The sequence below is a fragment of the Myripristis murdjan genome, chromosome 8 (assembly GCF_902150065.1).
Source record: "Myripristis murdjan chromosome 8, fMyrMur1.1, whole genome shotgun sequence".
Taxonomy (NCBI): Eukaryota; Metazoa; Chordata; class Actinopteri; order Holocentriformes; family Holocentridae; genus Myripristis; species Myripristis murdjan.
This window is the reverse complement of record NC_043987.1, coordinates 4,296,802-4,320,816: the sequence shown is the minus strand read 5'-3', so window position 1 is coordinate 4,320,816 and position 24,015 is coordinate 4,296,802. Positions and strand designations below refer to the sequence as shown.

General features: G+C 40.6%; 1 protein-coding gene across 1 annotated transcript; it reads left to right on the top strand.

The window, feature by feature from the left end:
- The first annotated feature begins 508 nt into the window (after nucleotides 1-508).
- rarab (retinoic acid receptor, alpha b) lies at nucleotides 509-22,633 on the top strand. The gene is made up of 9 exons (XM_030058077.1): nucleotides 509-1,860; nucleotides 13,614-13,771; nucleotides 15,103-15,244; nucleotides 17,151-17,311; nucleotides 18,200-18,376; nucleotides 19,100-19,304; nucleotides 19,887-19,954; nucleotides 20,119-20,209; nucleotides 21,627-22,633. The coding sequence occupies exons 1-9, from the start codon at nucleotides 1,650-1,652 to the stop codon at nucleotides 21,908-21,910; spliced, it is 1,497 nt and encodes a 498-aa protein (XP_029913937.1). The 5' UTR covers nucleotides 509-1,649; the 3' UTR covers nucleotides 21,911-22,633.
- The last annotated feature ends 1,382 nt before the right edge of the window (nucleotides 22,634-24,015 follow it).

The following is a 24,015-nucleotide window of genomic DNA, read 5'->3' as shown; positions in this document are numbered from 1 at the left end:
TTTTTTTTTTTTTTTTATTTAGAAATTTTACAAATTGAATCTTAAAAATTCTGAGTCCTGACCCACTAACATGACACAGTTCTGATTTATCTAATTTCTTCAGAGTTGAACAGTAAGTATGACCTCATCCCGTATCAGTGGTCATCTTTCTATCACTGGTGAAAGGAATGGGACCTGCCACTGTGCCATCAGAGCAGTGGCAAATTTCCAACCAGGAACAACAATAAATTTTATCTTTATTAGATAGCCCCAACTGGGGTGGCAGCTGGGGTGGCAGCTGCAGCCCGTGCCACCATGGTAGATCCGCGCCTGTGCAGAAGTAGTAACAGACCTGGTAATAGGTGGTAGTAGCAGCAGTAGTAGTAGTGCTGGTAGCAGTAGTCATAGTAGTAGGCTAGTGCACCGCTGTGTCGACTGCAGGCGGAGGGAAAACAGTTTGGCAGAGCAGGTAGGTGGAGCTAGTATGCAGCTGGTGTCACCCGTCAAAAGAGAGAGAGAGAGAGGGAGGGAGAGAGAGAGAGAGAGAGAAGCCGTCGGGTGCACGCTGGAGGTTACCACAGGACACCGCGCGCTGCTGTCGGACACAAACTATGTGGGATTATTTCTTCACCTTTGAGCCGTCTTCACCTCTGGATAAATGACTTACTGCACACGGCGAAAACATCTTGTTGTGTGACAGCACAACAGACGCGGTGCCCTGCTCCATGTGTCGGAGTTGCTTGTTTTTCGTGAACTGCTCGGACTCCTGGAGCCGGAGCACGGCCGGCGCTCCGCCGCGGAGCTGGACGCGGTGACTGTTTTCTGCTGTGAAGGTCTGTGCTTGCAGCGCGTGTGGATCTAACGGGAACCGCTTGTCACGGTACAGGAGCAAGTCGCGACTATTCGCCTCGCCGGCTACGAGGACTATTACTAAAACAGAGAATTTATAACACACTCGGAAAACATCAAAACATCACGGTAAAACTGTAAACCAGGCCAGGCTACAACAGTTTACGACCCAGCAGGAGATAACACAGAATTAAAGTCCGACAGGGTCCGTGTAAACTCCCGAGCTCACACAGCTTTGCGTTCCTTCAGGCCAGAGCCTGTACGGTATAACCCCGTTTCATCTCTAAATTAGTTCAAGAAGGGCTGTAATTAAGACAAGGCTCGAACAGCATCTTCTGCTTCTGCGGGGCTGGCTACTTTGTTTCTTGAATTTTGTTGAGGAGAACACAAGGACAGCGTTTGCTTAGTTTGTTCTTCTGTTTGTGTTTATCGACCCAAACGGGCCTCAAAGAGGCGAAGAGGGGTCACAAGGACAGCTTGACCCGTCATCCCTCCCTCTCTCTCTCTCTCTCTCTCTTTCTCTCTCTCTCTCACTCACACACACACACACACACACAATCTCTCTCTCTATCTCCATCAGTCTGTTATGAAGATGTGAAGTCTGCCCTCCTTCCCTCTCCTCGTCATCCGGGGCGTTTTGATCTTCTTTTCTCTACTTGACTGAAACAGATCAAAGGCGACGCGCCTCTCTCTCTCTCTCTCTCTCTCTCTCTCTCTCTCTCTCTCCCCCTCCCTCCCTCCCTCTCTCTCTCTCTCTCTCTCTCACACACACACACACACACACACACACACACACTGGAAACCTCAAAACTCCTCTTGAGATGTATGAAAGCGTGGATGTGGTGGGTTTGAGTCCCAGCCCCCGCAGCCCCAGCTCTGGCTCTTTTCTGAGCATGGACTACTACCACAGACCGCCGGGTCTCGGTGGCTGCCTCGGCCAGGAGAAGGGCCTCCTCTCCGGGGCAGGGGGGCTCCAGCGGCCCTTCGGAGGTTCCATAGTGAGCAGCAGGCACTGGAGCGGCTCCAGCCACTGTAAGTGCCACTTTGATTTGTCATCATGTGTCATGGGATGAGTAGTATAGACACAAACTATATAGGAACTATAGGGATAGTTTTTTGAAGGTTATCACATACAGCAAGGCTAAATTCTTGTTTTTCCTTTCACATTTGTAAGTCTTCACCAACTAAGAAAGTGACTGTAATGGATGGATTTGTGTCAATAGTAATATTTGCCACCACTTGCCGCCCCCACCTCTTCTGCTTTTTGGTCTGTTTTACTGGAACTTGATGGGAAGTGAACGCACCGTTGATCAATACAATTTACTTTTATTCAAATCCTCCTCTCTTATTTCCTTTCCTCTTAACTTTACACTCTAGTGAGAGGAGTCAGTAAAATCCACTATAGTGCATTTGCATAATGTACAGTAAGTCAGCAGTTAAAACAAGGATATCCTTTGACCTTAAAAAGGTTCAATTAAGGCTCCACAGTTTGAGAAACGGTGGTTTTAAAGTACACTTTGAATGGATGGAACTGAAACATAAACAGCCTGCAAGTCACCAGCTGGCAGGTCAAATTCACCAAGCCCTATCCTGAAAGGCCTGACTCCAGGTCAGTGGATCTCAAATAGGATTGGGCCTAGGTTGAGCTCACATTCATGAAAAAGTAAAAGGATACCAGAAAAAAGATACCAGACAAACACAGGGCTTATATGTGTATTTAGAAGGACATAGTTAAACAAACAAACAAATAAACATTTTGTTGTGATTTAGTGATAAATGAATGAATGGAAATTAATCAGTGACCATCACTGCGAATCAAATTATTAAAAGGCCTTTTTGGGCTCTTATATAACTTGGTCTTGAGATGTTATTGGGACTGGACTAGAATCACATGGGGCAAGCTGAATACTAAAACAGTCATAAACCCGAGTTAATTTTACTCTAAACATATTATATGTGTTATTGTTAAAATATTGGTACTTATTTACCATGGAGTGATCATTCAGTGGAGTTTGTAATATAACGGCACATGTTTACGGCACCGTTGTACCACTGAACACAGATGAACATTTTATCATTTTATTCCATTCTACTGATTCTATTCTATCACATTTGAGTCTATTCTATGCCAATTCAGTCTATTCTATTGTACTGATTCTATTCTATGCCATTTGATTGTATTCTTCTCCAATTCAATTCTGTTCTATCCTATTGATTCTATTCTATTCTATTCTGATCTATTCACTAATTCTATTGTCATTTGATTTTGTTCTACTGCTATTGTATTCTATTTTGTTCCATTGATTCTGTTTTATTCCATTTGAATCTATTCTACACCAATTTAGTCAGTTTTATTTAGGGCTTCACAACATTGGAAAAAAAAAAAAAAAACTTTCCTCTTCTAACAAATCAAAAACCAACAAATCAAATGCAACTTCTACCACACAAAGTCAAGCAATAAACACATTTATCTGTATGCCAGCAAGATGTATATACAGGTATGGATACTGCAAGTTTTATGAGTGTGTTAAACATTTCTTACATTAGCGCATAGACCAGCCTTGTGACAGCAACTTTTTAACTTTTAATCAGCACCGGGATGAGGTGCTGCTGGTAACGGGAACACACACACACTCAAAAGCCACCTCTCGTCACCGAGTGGCTGCCTCTAGCATCCAGACAACATTATCTGTGACAGTAGGGCTCCACCTCTCGTGCATGTTTACAGGCAGGTGACACACAGACTCTGCACGCATAGCCAAGCGCCAATCACAATCATTCCTCATCTGTGTATCAAACACAACGCGAAACAGGCAATGCTCATTTTCAGTAACTAGTCAGTAACTAGTGGGTCTTTGGTTGTTGTGTAAGGTAATGAAGTGAACCTCTTGACCAGGGCATGTGGAGAACTGATTGCCTGTGTGTCCCTAGCAACAAACTTCATGCATCGAACCCTTAAATCAGACTAAATAATTAATTATCACAGACTTGTCTTGTAGATTAGTCGTGGAAAATGACAATCTTGCAGGTTTTCCGTTTGTATCAAGCAGCAACAAAGCTGTAACATGATGTATTCGAGTTCATTTGCGTTTCTTGACTTTGCACATCCTGCCGTGTGACTATTGCACATGCTGATATATATTGTACAGTCCTTATTCAATTCAATTCAATATTCTATTCTATTCTATTCTATTCTGATTTTCCTCTGTGCTGGGGTCTGGTTTCAGCACAGTGGCTTGGAATTTTGAAAAAAAAAAAAAAAAAAAAAAAAAAAAAAAAAAATATATATATATATATATATATATATATATAAAGTCACATGCGAGAGACTGTCAGGACAAGAGCCGGTCAGACAGTGACCCGTACATGATGAGGTAGTGATGTCATAGTGACGGTGCTTACACAACTGAGTCAGAGTCAGAGAGGGGTGGGGGGCAGGAGGGGACTCTGGTCCTTCAACAGCGGTAGAGAAGGAGAGAGAAATAAAAGAGAGATGTATAGAAGCGAGAAGCGAGTGCTCGTAAATTATGGCTGTAAAGATAGGGAGGGTCCCCTTCAGTGTGTGTGTGTGTGTGTGTGTTACTGGAATGAAGAGAAAGTGAAGCAGGTTCAAAGGTCAACCTATAATAAAAGAGCTGTACACAGACTCGGGCATGCACACACACAGTCAGTGCCTGTGACATGTAAGCAATGGCTGGGCGATAGTGGATGACTGTGTGTGTGTGTGTGTGTGTGTGTTTGGGTGTGATCCAGAGCAATGACTCACTGACAATTGGGAACTGACCTACATCTCTCCCTCTCTTTATTCCTCTCTCTGTCTGCCTCTTTCTCTCCTGTGTCAGCTGCCCAGTCATCACTTCTACGCACTGAATGACCCCTCTCTCTGTCTCTCTCTCTCGCTCTCACCACACACACACACACGCACGCACGCACACACACACACACACACACACACACACACACACACACACACTTTGTCTGGGAATGCAAGGGTATACTGACCGAGTTTGACCTGTGTGTGTAAAGAGTGAGAGGGAGGAGGACGTGGTTGTTTGTGTGCTCATGCTTGTCTCTGTCCTTTGCATGCCTGTATTTCTGTTTGTTTGTGTGTCTGTGTGTGTGTGTGTGTGTGCGACCATGCTGTCATCAGATGAAAGCTAAAATGGCAGCACTGGAAAACTGGTTATTAATTCATACGCCCTAGACAGAGTCCTCTGGATGGTCTTTGTCTGCGTCTGTGACTGTGTGTGTGTCTGTGTGTGGTTGTTTCTCTGTCATTTCTGTATTCATCAGATGCAGGGTAAAGAATAAACAGAATATTAACCTTGATAACCAGCAGCGTGCACTCAGTCACTTCGCTGTCAAGGCACCAAAACAAGAATATCCATATTTAGCACTTCAGAAATTGTGATAAATGAAAGGGCTAAGGGCAGACACTCACAGCCGGGTCACTATTGCTAACTGAATATTTTAACTAATTCAGAGGTGCATTGTGTTTGTCATAAACTAGCAGTCATTTCAGTGGGTTTAGTTTGCCTTTGCAGACACCCATCAGCAATGCAAATGGACGTCAACAGGGCTCGACCCCATTTCCTTGAAAATCATGCCTTAATCAAGGTCTAAAGCCCTAAGCTGCTACTTCACGTCAACTATTCGTGGAGGAGAATGAACCGTATAAGGCTCTTTAAGCCGATATCACACGTGGTCCGCTCAGTGACCGATGGCAGAGAGCCAGAACCGCCTGGAGAGGCCAGTTAAGGACTTTTTACACCAGATTTGGCCCAGAGCTAACAGTGCTGATCCTTTTATAGAGCTGGGTAACATTTAACCTGACATAAGCCTTGATTCTTAAAAGCTGGAGACATGATTTCACACTTGACCCCGGGGTGTTAGTCTGTCTTAGAGATGCACCGATTGCAGTTCTCTGGGCTGATTCTGATTTCCGATTTTTTTAAAAGTCTGACCTGCCAATCCTGATTTTCCTTCTTACTAAGAGCTATAATTGACAGCATTCGCAAGACATTTTGGTAATTTTCCTTCATAGAAAATTCAATAGTATGCTCATAATAAAACATCTATTAAATACGTTTTACATTTGCACCAGGTTACAGGACCTTTTCTGGCTCTCACTCAAACAAACCCCAAAATAAAAAAAGTATGTAATGGACTTAAATTGTAAAAAAAAAAAAAAAAAAAAACGAGTAAATGTGGGAATAATTATACAGAGCGCGGGGAGAGAATCAAGCGATAAGGATTAACGGCGAGAATAGGCTATAATGGGAGTTTAGATCCAGATGCGAGTGGCAACAACTCACAGTGAAAAGCCATGCTTACATGTTTAGCTGTGTCGACGATGAGATGACGATGTCACTATCTGTGTGTGACATGAACCATTGAGCACCGTATGTGTTTAAATTTGACCGGCACAGAATCGGACATATCTGAAAGTGACTGGCAAGTCACCAGTCACGACTGATCAAGCACCGTATTACTAGTGCTACTAGAACTGATTGAGGATTGAGGTTGAAGTTGATAGGGGTGGCCAGTATGTCAATATTACATCAATACTGTGATATAATACTAGATGTTGTCTGGAATTTTGGATATTGTACTTTTGTGATATGGCACAAGTGTCTGGTTTAAAGGGAAAGTTCACCCATCTTGAAAAATGTGATGTTCTGTAGGACAGTAGTGGTGCTGTCTTCCTCTCATTGTTACTGAGTGCTGGATACTGGCTGGACGCTCCAAATGCTAACTGTTAGCCTCCTGCCATTGAGGTAGACTTCCCCCCATCTAACATTCTTAAAAAAATAACTGTATTAGTTAATCATAATTCATTAATTAATTAATCATATTGAAGTTATTTTGACATAGCACAATTGCGATATGATTTTACAATTTTAGAGGAGATGCTTTTTTGCATCGTAATTTTTCATTTTTAATGAAAAACCGTATGCTATGATATGCTTTTGCTGAAGTCTGTATGAAACAAAAACATACAACAATTCATTTAGAGTGGTATATTACACACATTCTACCTTTATCAAAAAACTATAGCTTCTGCAATGTGGATATCGCACTTCCATTTTGAGATTCCATTTTGAGATTTTGATAATATTGAGTATTGAGCCCTAACCTAAATACGACTCCACCACATAATGAACCGTCTTACTCAGTTTTGAATATACTTGTTTTAAAAAGAAAAGTACTAGGATTATCAAGTAGAGTGCAGACTTCGACGGTCCAGAGTGTGTATAACCTGATGTGACATGACTAATCCAAAGTGGCATTACCCTGCAGTTAGTGTGAAACTCCATGAAATGCATTGCTGAGAGACGTCCTTGTCCGTTTCCAGCTACAATCCATCACTGCAATGTGCGTATTACTTTTGGGAAAAAGCTTCTTTGATACAAGCCTCTCAGACCATAAGTTTGATAAATGGAAGCGATTGTCAAAGCAAGGCACATTTCAAATCAAAGCATACAACCAATACAGAGCGGCAAACACATGTCATACTGGAACTGATGAAGTTATTTTTCAATTATTCTGCATTGATGACACCAAACTTGAAAACAACACAACATCACTTTTTTGACAGCATGTGGCATGAGCAGGAAATGACTTTTCACAGTCAAGGGACTCATGCTGCATTAGGACAGCCAAGGCATGCAAAATGGGAAATGGCCAAACCACTGGTGAGATGTAGTAGATGAGACAGAGCAAATGACGGTTATACTTCTTTTAATGCACCAATATGGAAATGCAATGCACTGTCGAGTCATTGTTGCCCTGCTGTTGGATTAGTATGTTAGATACAAGGACTTATAGTATGTGACAACTGAACACCAGTTTCATGAGGATACTGAAAATGGTTACTTTGCTATGATGAAACTGGTTTTTCATTAACAGTGAGTTAATGCTATGTTAAAGCAGTAGTACATGTGCTTAAAAAACATTCATGGATTTGTTTTTCAGTAAAATGACCCCTCTCTTTCCACCATACAACTGGTTTTAGTTTTCAAAAATTCTGTATGGGCCTGATGAAGCTCCTTCTTTTCCCTCCACTTCACCCCCCTTGCTGCTTCATTCAAAGCTTCTTTGAGATGGCACATTACACAGATCGACATACCCAAATTTCAAATCAAAAATGCAACTGCCTCATGAATCAGCAACGTGTTGACAGTAAAGGTTGATTCAAAGCTTATCTTGTAGCTAAAAGTCTTCAGTTTCACCAAATTGTCTAATTGAAGCTCAGAGACAAAGTAATCCAACTGATCCAACAAGGGCTTTGCAGAGTAAAATCTGCTCCTCATTTCCGTTAAAAAAGCAACCACATTTTCAGTTTCTGCAAGCATTCTGCCGGGTGCAGGAGTGCCACTGAGTTTGTGCTCTCAACAGCTTCCAGTGGTCAAAAACTCAGTCAGTGCAACTTTAAATAGTCACAACAAAGGGTTATTTTTTACAGCAGCAGACAAAGGACAGGACATAGGGAAGAATTCTTAGGCTTTGAGACAACAGAGATGTGGATTGTGCAAAAGTGCTTATAATTCAATATCAGGACAAACAAGTTGCACATGATAGTTTGCAGAGATGGGATCAAGTCACCCATGTGCAAGTCCCAAGTAAGTCTCAGGTCTTAACTTTCAAGTCTCAAGTAAGTCCCAAGTAATTTTTTCTTGGGCAAGTCAAGTCAAGTCAAGTCACAGGTTATGTCAAGTCAAGTCAAGTCAAGTCAAGTCCTGTAATAGATCAAGTCAAGTCACATTATTACAATCTTACCTGCAGAATCCGGTCTTAATAAAGAGAAAATATAAAGACATTAGTCGGCAGAATGGCTCTCAAATGACGGACCGCCAACATGATGATGACCGTCTGTATGAGGGGCGTGTTTCTCCAAAATGTAAGGTAGGTAGTAGAGAGGGCATGACTGATTGACAGGGTCGTCATCCAGTCATTACAACACCATTCCCAGCATGCGCTCGTATACTGGGTAATATTACAGGCTAGAGATATTTATTTTATATTTTATATTCAAACTGAAAACATGAAATGAACAACAATCAAGTCATTCAAGTCATCGTGTCTCAAGTCGAGTCAAGTCCCAAGTCTTAAACTTCCAAGTCCAAGTCGAGTCTCAAGTTTTTTTATTTTTTGTCAAGTCAAGTCACAAGTCATTAAAACAGCGACTTGAGTCGACTCAAGTCCAAGTCATAATGACTCAAGTCCCCATCTCTGATAGTTTGTGCATTTAGTGTATATCATAGATTTTTTGTTTAAGTAGTTAGGGATAAAGCCTGAGAGGAAGAATTTTAGTGTAAAACCCCTGACACACCAGGCCCAACAGTTGGCTCTAAACTCTTGTCTTGGGATGTCTGTGACTGAAGATCACCTGTAATCTATGCGTCCCGCACCGCCAGTCCTTAGTGGCTGCCTAGACGATTCAGGATGTTCAATCGATGGCAGAGCCTGTCAATGAATCAGGGCACGAGAAGATGGCAGTAGAGTTCTAGATATATTCTAGAGACGAGACTGTTGACCCCTTTTTCTGTAAATATGATGGACTTACTGGAGGCAATAAGTTTGGTTCAGTAATTCACTCTTTGGTAGTGTATGTGTTTCTCTTTATCACTCCTTGGCTTCCTTTGTGAGCTTTTCCCTGTATAAACATTTTTCCTTTGTGCCTTCTTTGTACATTACTGACCATAAAAGCCAACAAACCCACAAAAAAAGTGCAGCAAACCTGCACAGCATACAAAAGCAGTGTGCTTTTTACCCTTTTTGTGGTATTGATTCCCAAGCTCCATTGTGCTAACTACAAGAGAGAGTTAGTACCGTCTTCCACAAGTAAAAGACCCTCAGACTGGCAACACTAGTGCAGCTACTCATCAAATATATTCCCAATTGGTGCGAAAAAAACAATTCAGAGTGGCATGAAAATAATCCTTAAACAAGTTTGTTTCTTTATCTTATTGTGATCCTGAAGCTGCAGGTGTGCATGTCAGCCATCTGTGTGTGTGTGTTCATGGACAGTTTTTAGCAGGAGACGGGAGGGGATGCAAAGCGATCAGGCCGTCAGTCTCGGTAGGCTCTTGTTCTTTGAAGTCGCCGTGGTGTCCTAGCCATGAAAACGCTGTGGTTACGTGGGATGCAACTCACAAAGTTAGCCATCAGGATCCCTCTCCGAAAGATATTTTTGAAGATTAGTCAACAGCACTCATCCAGCTTTAAATGCCTAATCCTCCCTGTTTCAACCAGTCACTTTATCATGTTATCAGAATTTGAGCAGCGGGGTTGAATTCACCGCTGAAATCAAATCGTACTGCTGGAAGCAAAGTGTTTTGTTGTGATGCGAGGCAAAAAAAAAAGTCAGACTGAAACAGAAACCAGGAGGGAGGGGGAGGAGAAGAGGAGGAGGGAGAGATTAACTAACAGAAAAAAGATGAAAACAGGGAAGGAGAGAGCACAGAAAACAGATAGGGAATAGAAGAGTGGAGTAAAGGAGGTCAGACAGTGCTTTAGGGAACTGTTGGCTAGTGTGTCAGTGAGAACAGACCAAATACAAATAGAGGAGAGGTGAAGAGAGAGAGGAAGATGGAGTGAGGGAATGATGGCTGGGGAGGAGGAGGAGGATATAGGGATGATAAATCAAATGGATGAGAAAGTCTGGACAGATTAGACAGATTTTGTGACAAGGTACCACTCTGTTCAAGAGTTTGCCATCTTTTCACGCTCACTTGCTCTTTCTCAGCCCCCTGTCTTACTTGAAGCTCCGTCCAGTTTTCTTCTTTTATTTTTGGTTTCTCCATTCCCCCCCTCTTTCTCGCTCTTTCTCTCTCTTTCTGTGTAAACAGAGTAGACCAGTAGAGGGGAGTTGAATCTCCTCCATTGTGGAATGTCTGGTATGGCTACTAGAGCAGGGGGAGGTGTGTGTGTGTGTGTGTGTGTGTGTGTGTGTGTGGCAGGTTAGAGGTGAGAGGAGGGGAAGGAGCTGGTTTCTTAATCTAAGGTTTGGGACCCCAAAATGGGTCGCAGCCTCTTTGTGCCAGGCCTCATTGCCACCATCACATCTTCAAGCCCAATGAGCTTCAACACAGAAGTGACAACATTCTTTCGAGTTTATTAAGTTGCCAGCTCCCTCTCAGGTCCCTTTGCCTTAATATAGTGACATTTGACACAGTTCAGTCATTGTCTCTGAACCGAAAACAAAAACGATCAGGTAACAACCGTGTTGTCAGAGATGAATATATCCTATTTTAGCATGAAGAGAAAGAATGCAATAATGATTAGAGCTGAAAAAAACACTTAGTCAATCAACAGAAAATTAATTTATGATAATGCTGGTAATCAAATTATCAGTTTTAGTCATTTAAGTAGTTTCTCAAATACAAAGGATCACTTGGTTTTCTCATTGCCATAACTTTAGCCCTACAAAATAAAATAATAATAATAATAATAATAATAATAATAAAAATCCAATACTTAATTCGGCACACTGGAGTTGTGTTTAAAAAGGTGTTAAGAACTAAAAGAGGAGGCAGCCCTGCACACTGCTGTAACTTGCAAACTTCCTGTTTTTATTTACAAAAAATTGCAGCATTTATTGCACAAATGATTTAGCTGTTTTAATATCAGTTGTTTAACATCCGGCGCAGTTTGTGCAGTAAATGACATGTTGCCGTGTGTCAGTTTATGGTTGTCTGACTGGCTGTGCCATGTTTTATACGTCACACTTTCATGTATCCCTGATCAAAGGTCTCTGAAACAGATCTACTGTGTATAAAACTGAGAAGGCTGGCAAGTTACAGCAGTGTTGGACTACCTCCTTTCTTCATAGTATTACGAAATAATTGTTTGGGATTGTTTCATGTTTCACACTGCTTTGGAGGTGATAGGTATTTGTTATCAGTTTTAAACTTTAATAGCTGAAATCATCTGCAAATCTGTTAGGAAAAAAATGTTTTATGTAGACTTAAATATCAACAATTCCATATTGTGAAAGCTGGAGGTGAAATGAATAAAAATGATCAGTATCTGAAAAAATTAGATTGTAAAATGTCCCCCATTTCACGGTGACAATAGAGAGAGACATGCAACAATGTTCCCATGATATCACTTTATCAAAAAAGCTATCACTGATATGTATATATCTACAGAAGGCTTATTTAGTGGTTTGATCTGACTCTAGTCCAAGGTTATGAGATTAGGCGACACTTGTGAGGATTAGAAAATAATAACACAGAAGGTCCATAGGTTAAACCAAGACAGCAAACTTTTACTGCAGCCCTCATGGTAACGCATTACACTTCCATTAATTCTGTTTTTCCTTTCACAGTAAAAGTCCTAGACATGTTCCCTGCCTAACTGCTTACAAGAGGAAACTTAAATTCACTAAGCATTTCATTAAAAGGAAACTCAGTCAAATAGTTTACATGACCTCAGGGTCTACAGAGAACTTTCTCCGATTTGTTGAGTGCTCTGCCGAGGCTATGTTTCTACATTAAACTAATAGATGCATTAGCAGGAGGACTTGCAACAATATGAAAACGCTTCTGTTCACAAAATAAAATCATATTCATTCACGCACACATATAATGCAAACATCAGCCTGAGAGGGAAAGTAATACCAAGGTCCAGACCTCATTGCTGGCTAGGAGGTGTATCTGCCCTCTTACCTGTCAGCTCCTCTCCATTGCTTTTTTATCGTAAGATCATTCAAAGCATGAGCACCAACATTGTCAGCCAATTTCGGTTTGGACTAAACAGCCAAACAAACACGTGTGTACACGGTGTAAAGCACTTCAAAAAACCTTTTTGAAGTGCACATATCTAGCATGAAAATAAACACTGCAAAAAGTCAAAATCTTACCAAGATTATTTGTCTCATTTCAAGTAAAAATGTCTTATTTCTAGTCAAAATATCTCATTACACTTACAATATGACATGATCAGCTCAGAAATTACTTGTCTTTAGACAATTTTCTATGGAAAAGCAAATTTTTACTTGTGACACAAGTGAACAAGTAAAAATTTGCTTGTTCCATTGGCAAAATTTGTTTCTTGTTTCAAGCTAATTTTCACTTGTTTCAAGGAAATTTTTCACTTGAAACAAGTTGAAACAAGTGAAAATTGTCTAAAGACAAGTAATTTCTGAGCTGATCATGTCTTATTTTAAGTGTAATGAGATATTTTGACTAGAAATAAGACATTTTTACTTGAAATAAGACAAATAATCTTGGTAAGATTTTGACTTTTTGCAGTGTGACCCCTCTTACATTCTTGATTTGGTGTATTTTCTGTGGGACATGGTGCAGGGAAGGATCATTCTCAAGTGCAGACCAATAGGACAGACCAAAGCCCAACCCTAACTGAATAGGATCTCAGTTTGGGAGAGAAACACTATTTTTTTTTTTTTTTGAAGGGATAGGTGGAGGAGAGAGGATGTTTAAAGATTCATGAAGGTTTCATTGGTTGAAATTTTAATGTATATCCTCTAGTACAGGATGGTGTCACTATTTAAGATACTCTGTTTTACTGGAAGCAGAGGTCATGTGAGGTCATTTCTATGAGTGTGGAATAATTAATGTGTTTACATTAATGTGTGTTATGTTCTCAGTGGTCATGCACTAACTTTTCTAAACAGCTCAGTCTTATAGTGTTGATTGTCTTGTAAATGCAGGCTTGTTTTTTTGTTTGTTTGTTTGTGTGTTCGTTTTTTGCATGTGGTGGCTTTTTTCTTAAAGTAGATCTCCACCTGAATCCTCTGCTCCTCGTTTCCTCTCCTGTAGCCATAGAAACGGGCAGCACCAGTTCGGGCGAGGACCTGCTGGTGTCGAGCCCCCCGTCCCCGCCGCCGCCGCCGCCCCGCGTCTACAAGCCCTGCTTCGTGTGCCAGGACAAATCCTCAGGATACCACTACGGCGTCAGCGCCTGTGAGGGCTGCAAGGTGGGCAGCTAAACGTTTGTGTTAGCACACACACACACACACACACACACTTTATGCTTAATGTTTGTTAGTTAGGCTGTAGGCCAGCAGATGCAGGCTACTGGTGGAGGACCTGGATTAAAAGTAGTGAGAGGAAGAGAGAGAAGGACCTGTGAGGTGAGACAGAGAAATGTTTAAAGACAGACAGGATGGGAGAGAGAGAGACAGGGAGAAACAGGAGGGAGAGAGAGAGAGAGAGAGAGACAGTGATAGTGAGTGTATGTATGATGTGTCTGTTAAGGGGTTGTGACCTTTACACTTCCCTGAGGCCCTGTAAGCCTCTTTTCTCTTCAATCTAATCCGTACACACTCACGCACACACACACACACACACACACACACAAATACACATGCCTGTGTGCACTGATGTGAAACCATGTAGACACTCATTGCGTGTGGAGATTATTTATGAGTGTGTGTGTGTGTGTGTGTGTGTGTGTGTGTGTGTGGTTTGAAGCTCCAGTCCTGTTAGATAATGTTGCCTCGCTGACAAATGTCATCACTCACACCAAACAAACAATGAAAGCCGTGGCAGTTTGAGTCTGTCTGTATGGCACGGTGTCCCCCTCCTGTTTGTCCCACTAATGTTAAAGGACCATACCAAAGATTTTGCATGTTCAGTGTAACAGCTACAAAACATAAATACCTGATATTTCTACTAATCTTGTCCCAGAGCATGCAGTGGGATTTTACAACTCGGATATCATTTTTCCTCCCTTCTCTCCAGCCACTGGTTTCCATTCATTCCACCACGATATGAAAATGAACTTTCAGAGACTTCAGACTTTCTTCACTCCAGTATTCCATCACTGTGATAAAGTCCTCCACATTAGTTTTCCTAAAAGCAGCAGCACCGTTGTGTTTTGATGACTTGAAATGAAACAGTCCCTCCGCCAGGGAAAATAGTCCCCGGGTAAACGTTTGCTTTACACAATCAGTTATCAGTTATGTGGTTTATAAATGGTGATGACTTCAACCAAAAATTCAAAATTGAAGGTCTATTGATTTTATTAAATGTTGTTAAATAATAGTATGCCTGCATGCTTTGCCAAATGGTTTGTTGCAATATAAAATGCAGCTTAAATGCAGTAAAAGAGACAAACATTCAAAATCACTGGTATTGGTTTGGACGCAAAGGTGGATTTGTTTTTCTTGTGCGGGTTCTTGCAATAAGATTCATTACTGTCCGCCTCAAACAACATCACTGAGTGTTGAAAGTACATCTGTGTGCCTTCCTTTTCCTGTCTGTCTCTCTCTTTCCGTCTGTCGCTACCTCCCTGTCTGTCCATCAGGGGTTTTTTCGGAGGAGCATCCAGAAGAACATGGTGTACACGTGCCACCGAGAAAAGGTGTGCGTCATCAACAAGGTGACGAGAAACCGGTGTCAGTCCTGCCGGCTGCAGAAATGCTTCGATGTCGGCATGTCCAAGGAGTGTGAGTATTTCCTCCTCAGTGTGTGTTTGTGGTATATATCATTTCTCCCTGTCCTCTTTTTCACTCACTTTTTTTAAGTCGTGAATTGCGATGGGGCATATGGGCCCAATTTGCAGAAAATGAAAGGCGAAGACCTGAAAGAGCTACTTCATTAAGATAATGTCCCTCAGTGAACATGTTCCGCCAGTCAGAGTGTTATTAGTATTAGTAGTAGAATGTACATAAGCATGAAAAGTTAAAGAAGTCATTGTGAAGAGTGACTCCTCTCTGAGTGTTAAATTATGCATTAACCTGTGAGAAGTATTCGAAAGTAGTTCCATCAGCTGTTGGCTCGTAGCAATGTCTTCTTCTCTTGCAAAGTAAGTAGTAACTCCAGCCTTGAAGTAAATGTAGTGCAGTAAAAAGTAAAAAGTACAAGATTTGCCTCTGAAATGTAGTGCAGGAAAATTATAAAGTATCACAAATGTAGAAATACTGCAGTGCCAGTACCTCAAAACATTACTTGAGCAGGACTTGAGTAAATGTAGTCAGTTACTGTCTACACATGTAAAGCTTAACCTTGGTGTTTGTCTCCCTCTAGAGGTCATACAGTGTCATTACATGCCCAGCATACTTGACGTCCTACCCCATGTTTCCCAACTTTCCTCCAACACAGCCCCCCAACTCTCTGTCCAGTCCACTTTTTTACAGAATCCCAATGAGAAATATTTTGTTCATCCCTGAAGGGAAAATGGGTCATTCTTACATTTTACACGACGATTTAAGTTGTTGTTGTTTTTTTTTTTTTTTTTTAAAGTGCGTGGTGTGTCACTGGTTATAGAATGGTGACACACCAAAACATGACTGTTGCATGATAAAGGCAAAAAATGGAGGGAATACCTTTTTTTTTTCACAACAGCCATTTTCACCTGACTAGCAGGAGAACGCAGGTGCTACTGATGACATTAACCCTCTGAAACCCAAAAGGCTCTAAGTGGGCTTCTATTTTCAAATGTTTTCTTCAACAATCTGAACAAAATTTATTTCATTGCTTTAAAGAAGAATAAATAAATAAATGAATAGCGTTTTGTCCCAAAATATAAGAAATGAGGGAAAAAAAAACATTTAAATAAATACATAAATAAATAAATAAATACTGGATAAATGTAAGACAAAGTAAAAAGTCAGTATTTTAATGTTTCATTTAAAAAAAAAAAAAAAGTTTTATTTAAAAAACTTTATAATAATAAACTTTATAAAACGTTATGATATTTTTGAAAGAAATAAAGGGAACTTTGTCCAGGGAATAAATAACACCAAAGCCAACACATGGGCTTGAGGGGGTTAATAAAGTTTCTGCTCTGTTCAGGACTAACAGAGCCAGGCTCCTGCTGGTTTTCACATTGACTCACTTTAAACACCTAAATGCAACAGTTCACATACATACATTAAATACATTTATACAATTATAATACAATCCATGTAAACTCCACACTTAAAAAAAGTGTTCCAGCTCTATAAAGACACCAGTGCATTTTGGACTGGTATCTCTCTGAGCCTAACACTGGACTGGTTAAAGCAGGGATGATTGTCTGATGCCTTTAGGCGACATAAATGCAGCATGGAAAGTGGGGACTCTAACAGACACAAGCATGGCACTAGACCACCTTGGTACTTTAACTGATATCCACATGGCTTCATTACAGTGTCAACAGAACCTTCATTAATGTCATTAGTGACACCAGCGTCCACTGTTTCATGTCAAAATGGCAGTGATTGTATCGTCTTTCCCTCAGAACTTTTTTACACCAGCCTTTTTCTCCAGTTTGTGTCCATCATTTTCCACTTTGCTCAGAATGGATCACCTCTTGGCAACCAATGAAGTTTGGGAACTTTAAATCTAATGTGCGTCTCTCTCCGTGTCCAGCTGTGCGAAATGACAGAACAAAGAAGAAGAAGGAGGAGAGGAGGCTGGAGGGGGCGGAGAGCTACGTCCTGTCAGCGGACACAGAGGAGATGATCGAGCGGGTTCGCCGGGCCCATCAGGACACGTTTCCCTCGCTCTGCCAGCTGGGAAAATACACCACGGTACAGAGACACACATGGAGTGGAGGATCCACTCCAGCCACTGTTTTATCTGCAGAATAAAGTTTGCCCATTTTTTCGGACATGCATCCATTTTGTTGCGTATGACAGTCAGAATATACACTTTATAAAATGTATTTAATTTTTCACAAGGTTTGGGTATTTTATGGAACAATAAATTATTACTTTAGTATTCGTTTTCCATGAAAATCTTGTAATGTCCTGGAAACTCACTTCCTGCTTTGCAAAGTTAGATGAAAACATCCAGTTGCATTCATGTGCTTAGCACAGTACATTCATTTAAGAAAAAACAAATCATTGCATTGTTTTTCTTTATTAATTCAGGAAAACAAGTTTAATAAATATATTCTTCTTGTGAAATTCAGAAAAAATCTTCAATTTTTCTGAATTCATGAGATAATTATAATTATTTCATGAATCCAGAAAAAAAGGGGCAAGATTTTTAACCATGAAAACTTTCTTAATAAGTCCGAGATAATTATCTCATTAATTCAGAAAAACAAGCATCTTCGTCTTTTTTCTAATTTATCTATATTGAAACAGACGTTTTGCACAAACCTCACATCACAAACAAAAGGAATTATCCACAACAGCAACAGAAAATAACACTGAAATATAAAATACATAAAATTAGTATAAAATAAATAAAATACAAATAGAAACAAAACTAAAATAAAATAAATAAACATTTAAAATGTGGCCAAAAATAATTAAAACTGTACAAAAAGGCATGTAAATGATAAAAATATTTAAAAACAAGGTAGAAGATAATTAATTAATAAATATGCGTAAGATAAAACACGAAGAAGTGTTTCATGTTTTGTCCTCAGTGGATTTCAGATGAACAGCTCTTTGTCGTTTCCCCTGCAGAGCAACAGTGCGGAGCACCGTGTCTCTCTGGACGTCAGTCTGTGGGACAAATTCAGCGAACTCTCCACCAAATGCATCATCAAGACGGTGGAGTTCGCCAAGCAGCTGCCCGGCTTCACCACATTAACCATCGCTGATCAGATCACCCTGCTCAAAGCTGCCTGCCTCGACATCCTGGTGAGTTTGGTCACCGGTAAACACACAAGAGAGAACAGACGAGTCAACCAGCTGATCCTCTCACAAACCTCTGCACATAACACCACACCACACATCACCTTACGGGCTGTGATCTGCACACCGTGCCTTCTCAGGTGGAGAAATACTAGCTTGTTAGAGGAGCACCTCTAAAGCTGGCCTGATCAGTCTGCATCAGTGGTTCTCAACTGGAGGATCACGGCCCAAAAGTGGACTGCAGATTCTGACCGGATATTATGCGAAAATTTAAAAAGGCAGTTTTAGAATGTTAAAATGATCTAAAACTATGAATATTTTAAATGTACATAACGTTACTAGGAAATCCTAAAAAAAAATCACCACTCGCTTGTGAAATTTGCTAAGAAAAAAGGTATTTATTCAGCATTTCAGTGCTTATTGTTTAGACAAGTCTGCTCTTTCCAAAAAAAATTCAACTTCATCAGGCAAAATAGCAATCTTTAAATATATTCTGAATATATATATAAATATATTCTGAAAAAAAGAAAAAAGGGCATTTCATTTCACTTCCAGATGGTTTCTATCTCCTGTTATTGAGGAAAGAGTGTACTGATGCTGTTCTCCAGTGATCCATCTGTCTTCACACTGGAGCTGGGATCCACAGTTTGGAAATCACCGATCGGGGCATTCTGATGTGTCAGATGTGAGACATCTTATGTTATAATGTCTGTGCCTTCTCTCTCCCAGATTCTGCGGATCTGCACTCGCTACACCCCTGACCAGGACACCATGACCTTCTCCGACGGCCTCACTCTGAACCGGACCCAGATGCACAACGCCGGGTTCGGCCCGCTCACAGACCTCGTCTTTTCCTTTGCCAACCAGCTGCTCCCGCTGGAGATGGACGACGCCGAGACGGGCTTGCTCAGCGCCATCTGTCTGCTGTGTGGAGGTACTGCACTCGCATTCTCAGGGGCTGCAGCAGAGCAAGCAGGGAAAAAAAAAACATGCAAAGGGAAGCCAAACAGGAACCAGAGTCCCCCAAATAGTCTGCCTGAATATGTAGACCTGAATTTATATGGACTGTCAACGTTGCATGAAACTTTTAAGCTTATAAAGCTTAAGCTAATAAAACAGCAAAACAGATGAAAGAAATTCTAAGGTAGATATTCCCAACACATTTTATAATTTACTTTATTGATTAGTTAAGTTCACAACAGACACAAACTGTAGGAAATGGTTTTACAAGTGATGTAATCCGTGAAGAAAGACGATGGTGAAGAATTATCAAGAAGTGATGTGTCACAATACCTCTGAGTTACTGATAGCAGAAGATGTTTGTGACAGCTGTGATGTACTGATGCGCTGTGCTAAAACACACACACACACACACACACACACACACATCAGTGAGGAAACTGAACTGAACTTACTTGTACAGGTTACTAATGTGCAGCACAGCTGGTTGCACTGACTATGTGTGATAATGAAGGTGCTCATGTGTGTGTGTGTGTGTGTGTGTGTGTGTGTGTAGACCGTCAGGATCTGGAGCAGTCAGAAAAGGTGGATGTTCTTCAGGAGCCGCTGCTGGAGGCCTTGAAGGTTCGTTTTTCCCCTCACTGAGTTTTGTTCATTCTAAAATCATAGCAGGTGACTTGATGCGAGGGAATTCATTTTTGTTCAACTCAGATATATAGCTGAACTCTTCAGGAGCCCATATATAAGTATAGAACACAGATATTAAAAGCTAATAATTGTGTGTACAGATCTATGTGAGGAGGAGGAGGCCAGATAAACCCAGCATGTTCCCTAAGATGCTCATGAAGATTACTGACCTCAGGAGCATCAGTGTGAAAGGTGAGACACACACACACACACACACACACACACACACACACATAGACAGGATCCAATTATCCGAATGTGAATGCATAACTTGACACAAAAATATAAAAAGTCTATTTTACAGCATGATTAGCCAAGGACGTAATAAACACATCAGACTTTATGACAATATGGATTTAAGGTAATAAAGGCTTTGGTTTACTCTTTTGAAACATGAACAAATTCACTTGACCTCTTCCAAAATCATAGTCTGTTTAAAATTAGGTGACAAGTAAGTACCCCTAAAATTTGGGAGGAAAAAGCAAGAAAATTACCATGAAATTGCCACAAAATTACTGAAAATATTACAAAAAATACAGGAAAAAAACAACAAACAGAAAATTAGCTAAATAATTTGTAAAAATAGAAGAAAATGACCAGAAAATGAGAAATTATAGAAGAAATTATAGAGACCTCTTAGATATTTAAAATTAAATTACAAGAAAATTATTGCAAAATTACAAAAAACAAAACAAAACAACAAAAACTATAAACTTACAAAACAAACGTTGCTTTAAAAAGTAAGAGTGAAGAACAAATTGAACTTTGTTGAGAAAGAGAAAGAACACCATTCAGACTAAAAGATCTTTTTCTCCTATCTCTCAACCACATGAGACTTTACTTTTAAGAACTTTTTTGGAGTTTTTTGCATGACAAAAAAAACATACTGTAATCATGTAAACATACTGTTTTTTTATAATAAACTTGACATTGGAATGCTTAAAATGTTTTTTTTTTTTTTTCATTTACCCAACCACATCAGATGTTTCCTTTTTTGAGAGGTTTTCTTTTGGTGCCCATCCTGAAGAGCACTTGACTGATCTAATTCTGTCCAATGAAACTTGCCCATGTCTTTTAATGTGTAAAGTAAAAATTTCACTGCAAATGACTTAGCACACTGCACTGGCAGTGTCAGATGTCAGCAGTTAATACCAAACGAGTCAAATTTTAACTTTCTAATTTCATCTGTATTTTGATGTGTCACTTCCTTCCTGTCTCCCCCTATCTGTAAAAACCAAGCCGTTAGTGCAGTACACCATATATAGAGGAAAGGTCTGAAGACATTTTCAGCACAAAGGTTGCTGGGCTCAATTGTAAAGTTGCATGTTACAGCTGTAACTGACACTAAGTGAACTTTATTCAGTTCACCTAGTTAGAAAATGTATCAAAGCAGAATTTACATGGCAAAAGCAAATATTTAAAAACTAGACAAAGAACTAGACATGAGAAAAACAGGAGAACAAAAAACTGACAGTTAGCAGTTCGGTTGATGACACAGCTGCTGACTCAGTGCCAGTGTGACTGCTCTATGAGTGCCTCCATAGTGCCACTCCTGTGCAGAAGAGACTGCTTTCCTCTTTGGTTCCATACTTTGTCTTTCTGTGTGCAGGAGCGGAGCGAGTGATCACATTGAAAATGGAGATACCAGGCTCCATGCCTCCTCTCATCCAGGAGATGCTGGAGAACTCTGAGGGACTGGAGGGACATGGCGCAGGAGGAGGGAGGGAAGGAAGAGGAGGAGGACGAGGAGCGAGAGCGGGAGGACAGGGTGAAGCAGAACCTGGCAGCTGGCACCCAAGTCCGTCGCCCAAATCAGTCCCCTCTCCCAGCCCCAGCCCTGTCCCCTGCTCCCCATCACCGTCCCCCTCGCCCTCTTCCTCCCTCTCCACCTGACAGCCCACACTGTCTGCACTCAGCACCTCTGCTCCACACAGTGCCACCCCGGGGCAACACTGTGGTACAGCAGCCAAGAAGCCCAGAGAGACAGATCACATAAATTAAAGAAAATCAAAAAAACAGTGATTGAGAATCAACATTTTCAGACATGCTGGATTGCCGAATGACATAAAAAAACAAGACTAAATCCGGAAAAGAGGTTTGCCTGGATTTTTAAATGACAGATAATCTGGAAAAGGAACAGAACGAAGGAAAGCAGAGGTTCAGACCTCCCTGGTTAGCAGAACAAGAGGCTAATGCTTCTACTGGTTGACTTCACCGGCAACATGTTGTGTCTCCTGAAAGTGAGCCTGACTTCATGCTTGCCAAAACAAGTATAATGCAATAGCTGTGAGATTGAATGAAAGCAGGTGTGAGCTTGAACTGTGCCACGCAGACTCATTTACAGTTTGATACGCCTGGATGACCGCCTCACACGCTGTCTAGGAGTGACAAAAACAGTCCAGATAAGAAGAATAACTGTGTATTAAATGCTTGTAGGGAGATGGTAAAGAGTTGATTTTCTATTGCTCTGAATGTATAGTGATCTGAACCAGGGTGGCAGATGAAATTTGGTTTTGAAAATTTTGCCTGCAGCTGGTAACTTTGTCTCATGTCTAGATGAACACTTTGCCAGATTACTTTTGGAGATTCTTTTCATTAAAAATGGCTGGTAACAGAGTGAAAGTAGCTAGTGCTTTTTTTTTTTTTTTTTTTTTTAAATCTCTCAGCCCCTGTAGCCAAGAGGATGTTTGTTCACTGGACTGAAACTGCTGTAAATCCAGGGCTGAAATGCAACACCGGAGTCAAACTGTAGCTTGAACTGAAATCCAAATCCACACTTTTCTCCTTATTGGACAGAACCTCACTGGCCCCGCCTCCGGTGTTGACCATCAAGGCTAGACTGCCCAGTCAGATGTGGACCATGAGCCTAAGCAAAGGCAGCCCGATCCTAGATTAGACACAGACAGATGGACGATCTAGAGATTTTCAAGTGGACAGATTGTAAAAGATGAGGGTATGATGGACATCATGACGCCAGCATTCCTCTATCATTGTTCATTTCCTCTCTACTGAACAGTCATGTACAGTGTATTGAAGCTGTGTGCAAATAATGTTGTGTATAATGGGGGGAAAAACTCATTTGTCAGAGGTATACTGAAGAGCAAAGTTATTTTGCCAAAAGTAAATGTGTATATATTTCACTTTTGCAGCTGACCCTGCCAGGTTTCACCAGCACCATCAATCCCCACACAGCTCTTGTGCTTTTCCTTTCTGCTTCCACAAAATGTTATGAAATGTGAATATTAACTGGAGACACTTTGTACACACAGAAAAATAAAGGTGCCCGATGGAACCAAAAATTGCTGGAAAACCTTTTCTGGCTCCACAAGTAACCTTTCAGATCATGGAAGCAATTTTCCTAAATGGTTCAAAAGTTAAAATGGCTCAAAGCGGTAAAGACAGTTCATTGAGGAACCAGTGATTGTTCTTAAAAGGGAGTATGAAAATGGAAATAGAGGTTGATTCTCATTTCTTGAAGGGGAAAAAAGTTGTAGACCAAAAATAGTTCCTCATTGTGGTTCCTCAAGAGAACTACTTCTGATTCCACAAAGACCCTTTCAGACCACGGTTGTTTAAAGAACCATTTCTTTCGATCATTCTTGAAAGAATACCCAGAGGTGTTTTAAATGGTGTGTTCAGACCAAACGCAAAGTGAATTTTTGCCGGACATATTCGAACATATGCGAATACAGCCACACATTCAAAATTCAGATCATATGAATGACACAAGTCAATGTAAATTCATGTCATTTCACATCTTTGCACTGACTTTGTGTGTAATCGTGTCGTGTGAAAAACTCACTCTTGCATTTGGTCTGAACACACAGAACGTTCTTTGAGGTGGAATGGCGAAATGGTTCTGCAAAGATCTTTAACCAAATAAAAAAAAGTTTTTTGAAAAAGTGCTTGATGGGTTCAAATGGTTTGAAGGTATTTAAAAAAAAAAAAAAAAAAAAAAGGTTTTCAAGAACCATTTTAGAATCAATTGTCTGCGGGTA

Bases quoted from the DNA above. Each gene is read 5' to 3' on its own strand.
- rarab (XM_030058077.1), top strand. From the start codon at position 1,650: ATGTATGAAAGCGTGGATGTGGTGGGTTTGAGTCCCAGCCCCCGCAGC. The intron at 19,305-19,886 runs GTACTGCACTCG...GTGTGTGTGTAG, and splicing joins CATCTGTCTGCTGTGTGGAG to ACCGTCAGGATCTGGAGCAG. The intron at 20,210-21,626 runs GTGAGACACACA...TTCTGTGTGCAG, and splicing joins CAGGAGCATCAGTGTGAAAG to GAGCGGAGCGAGTGATCACA.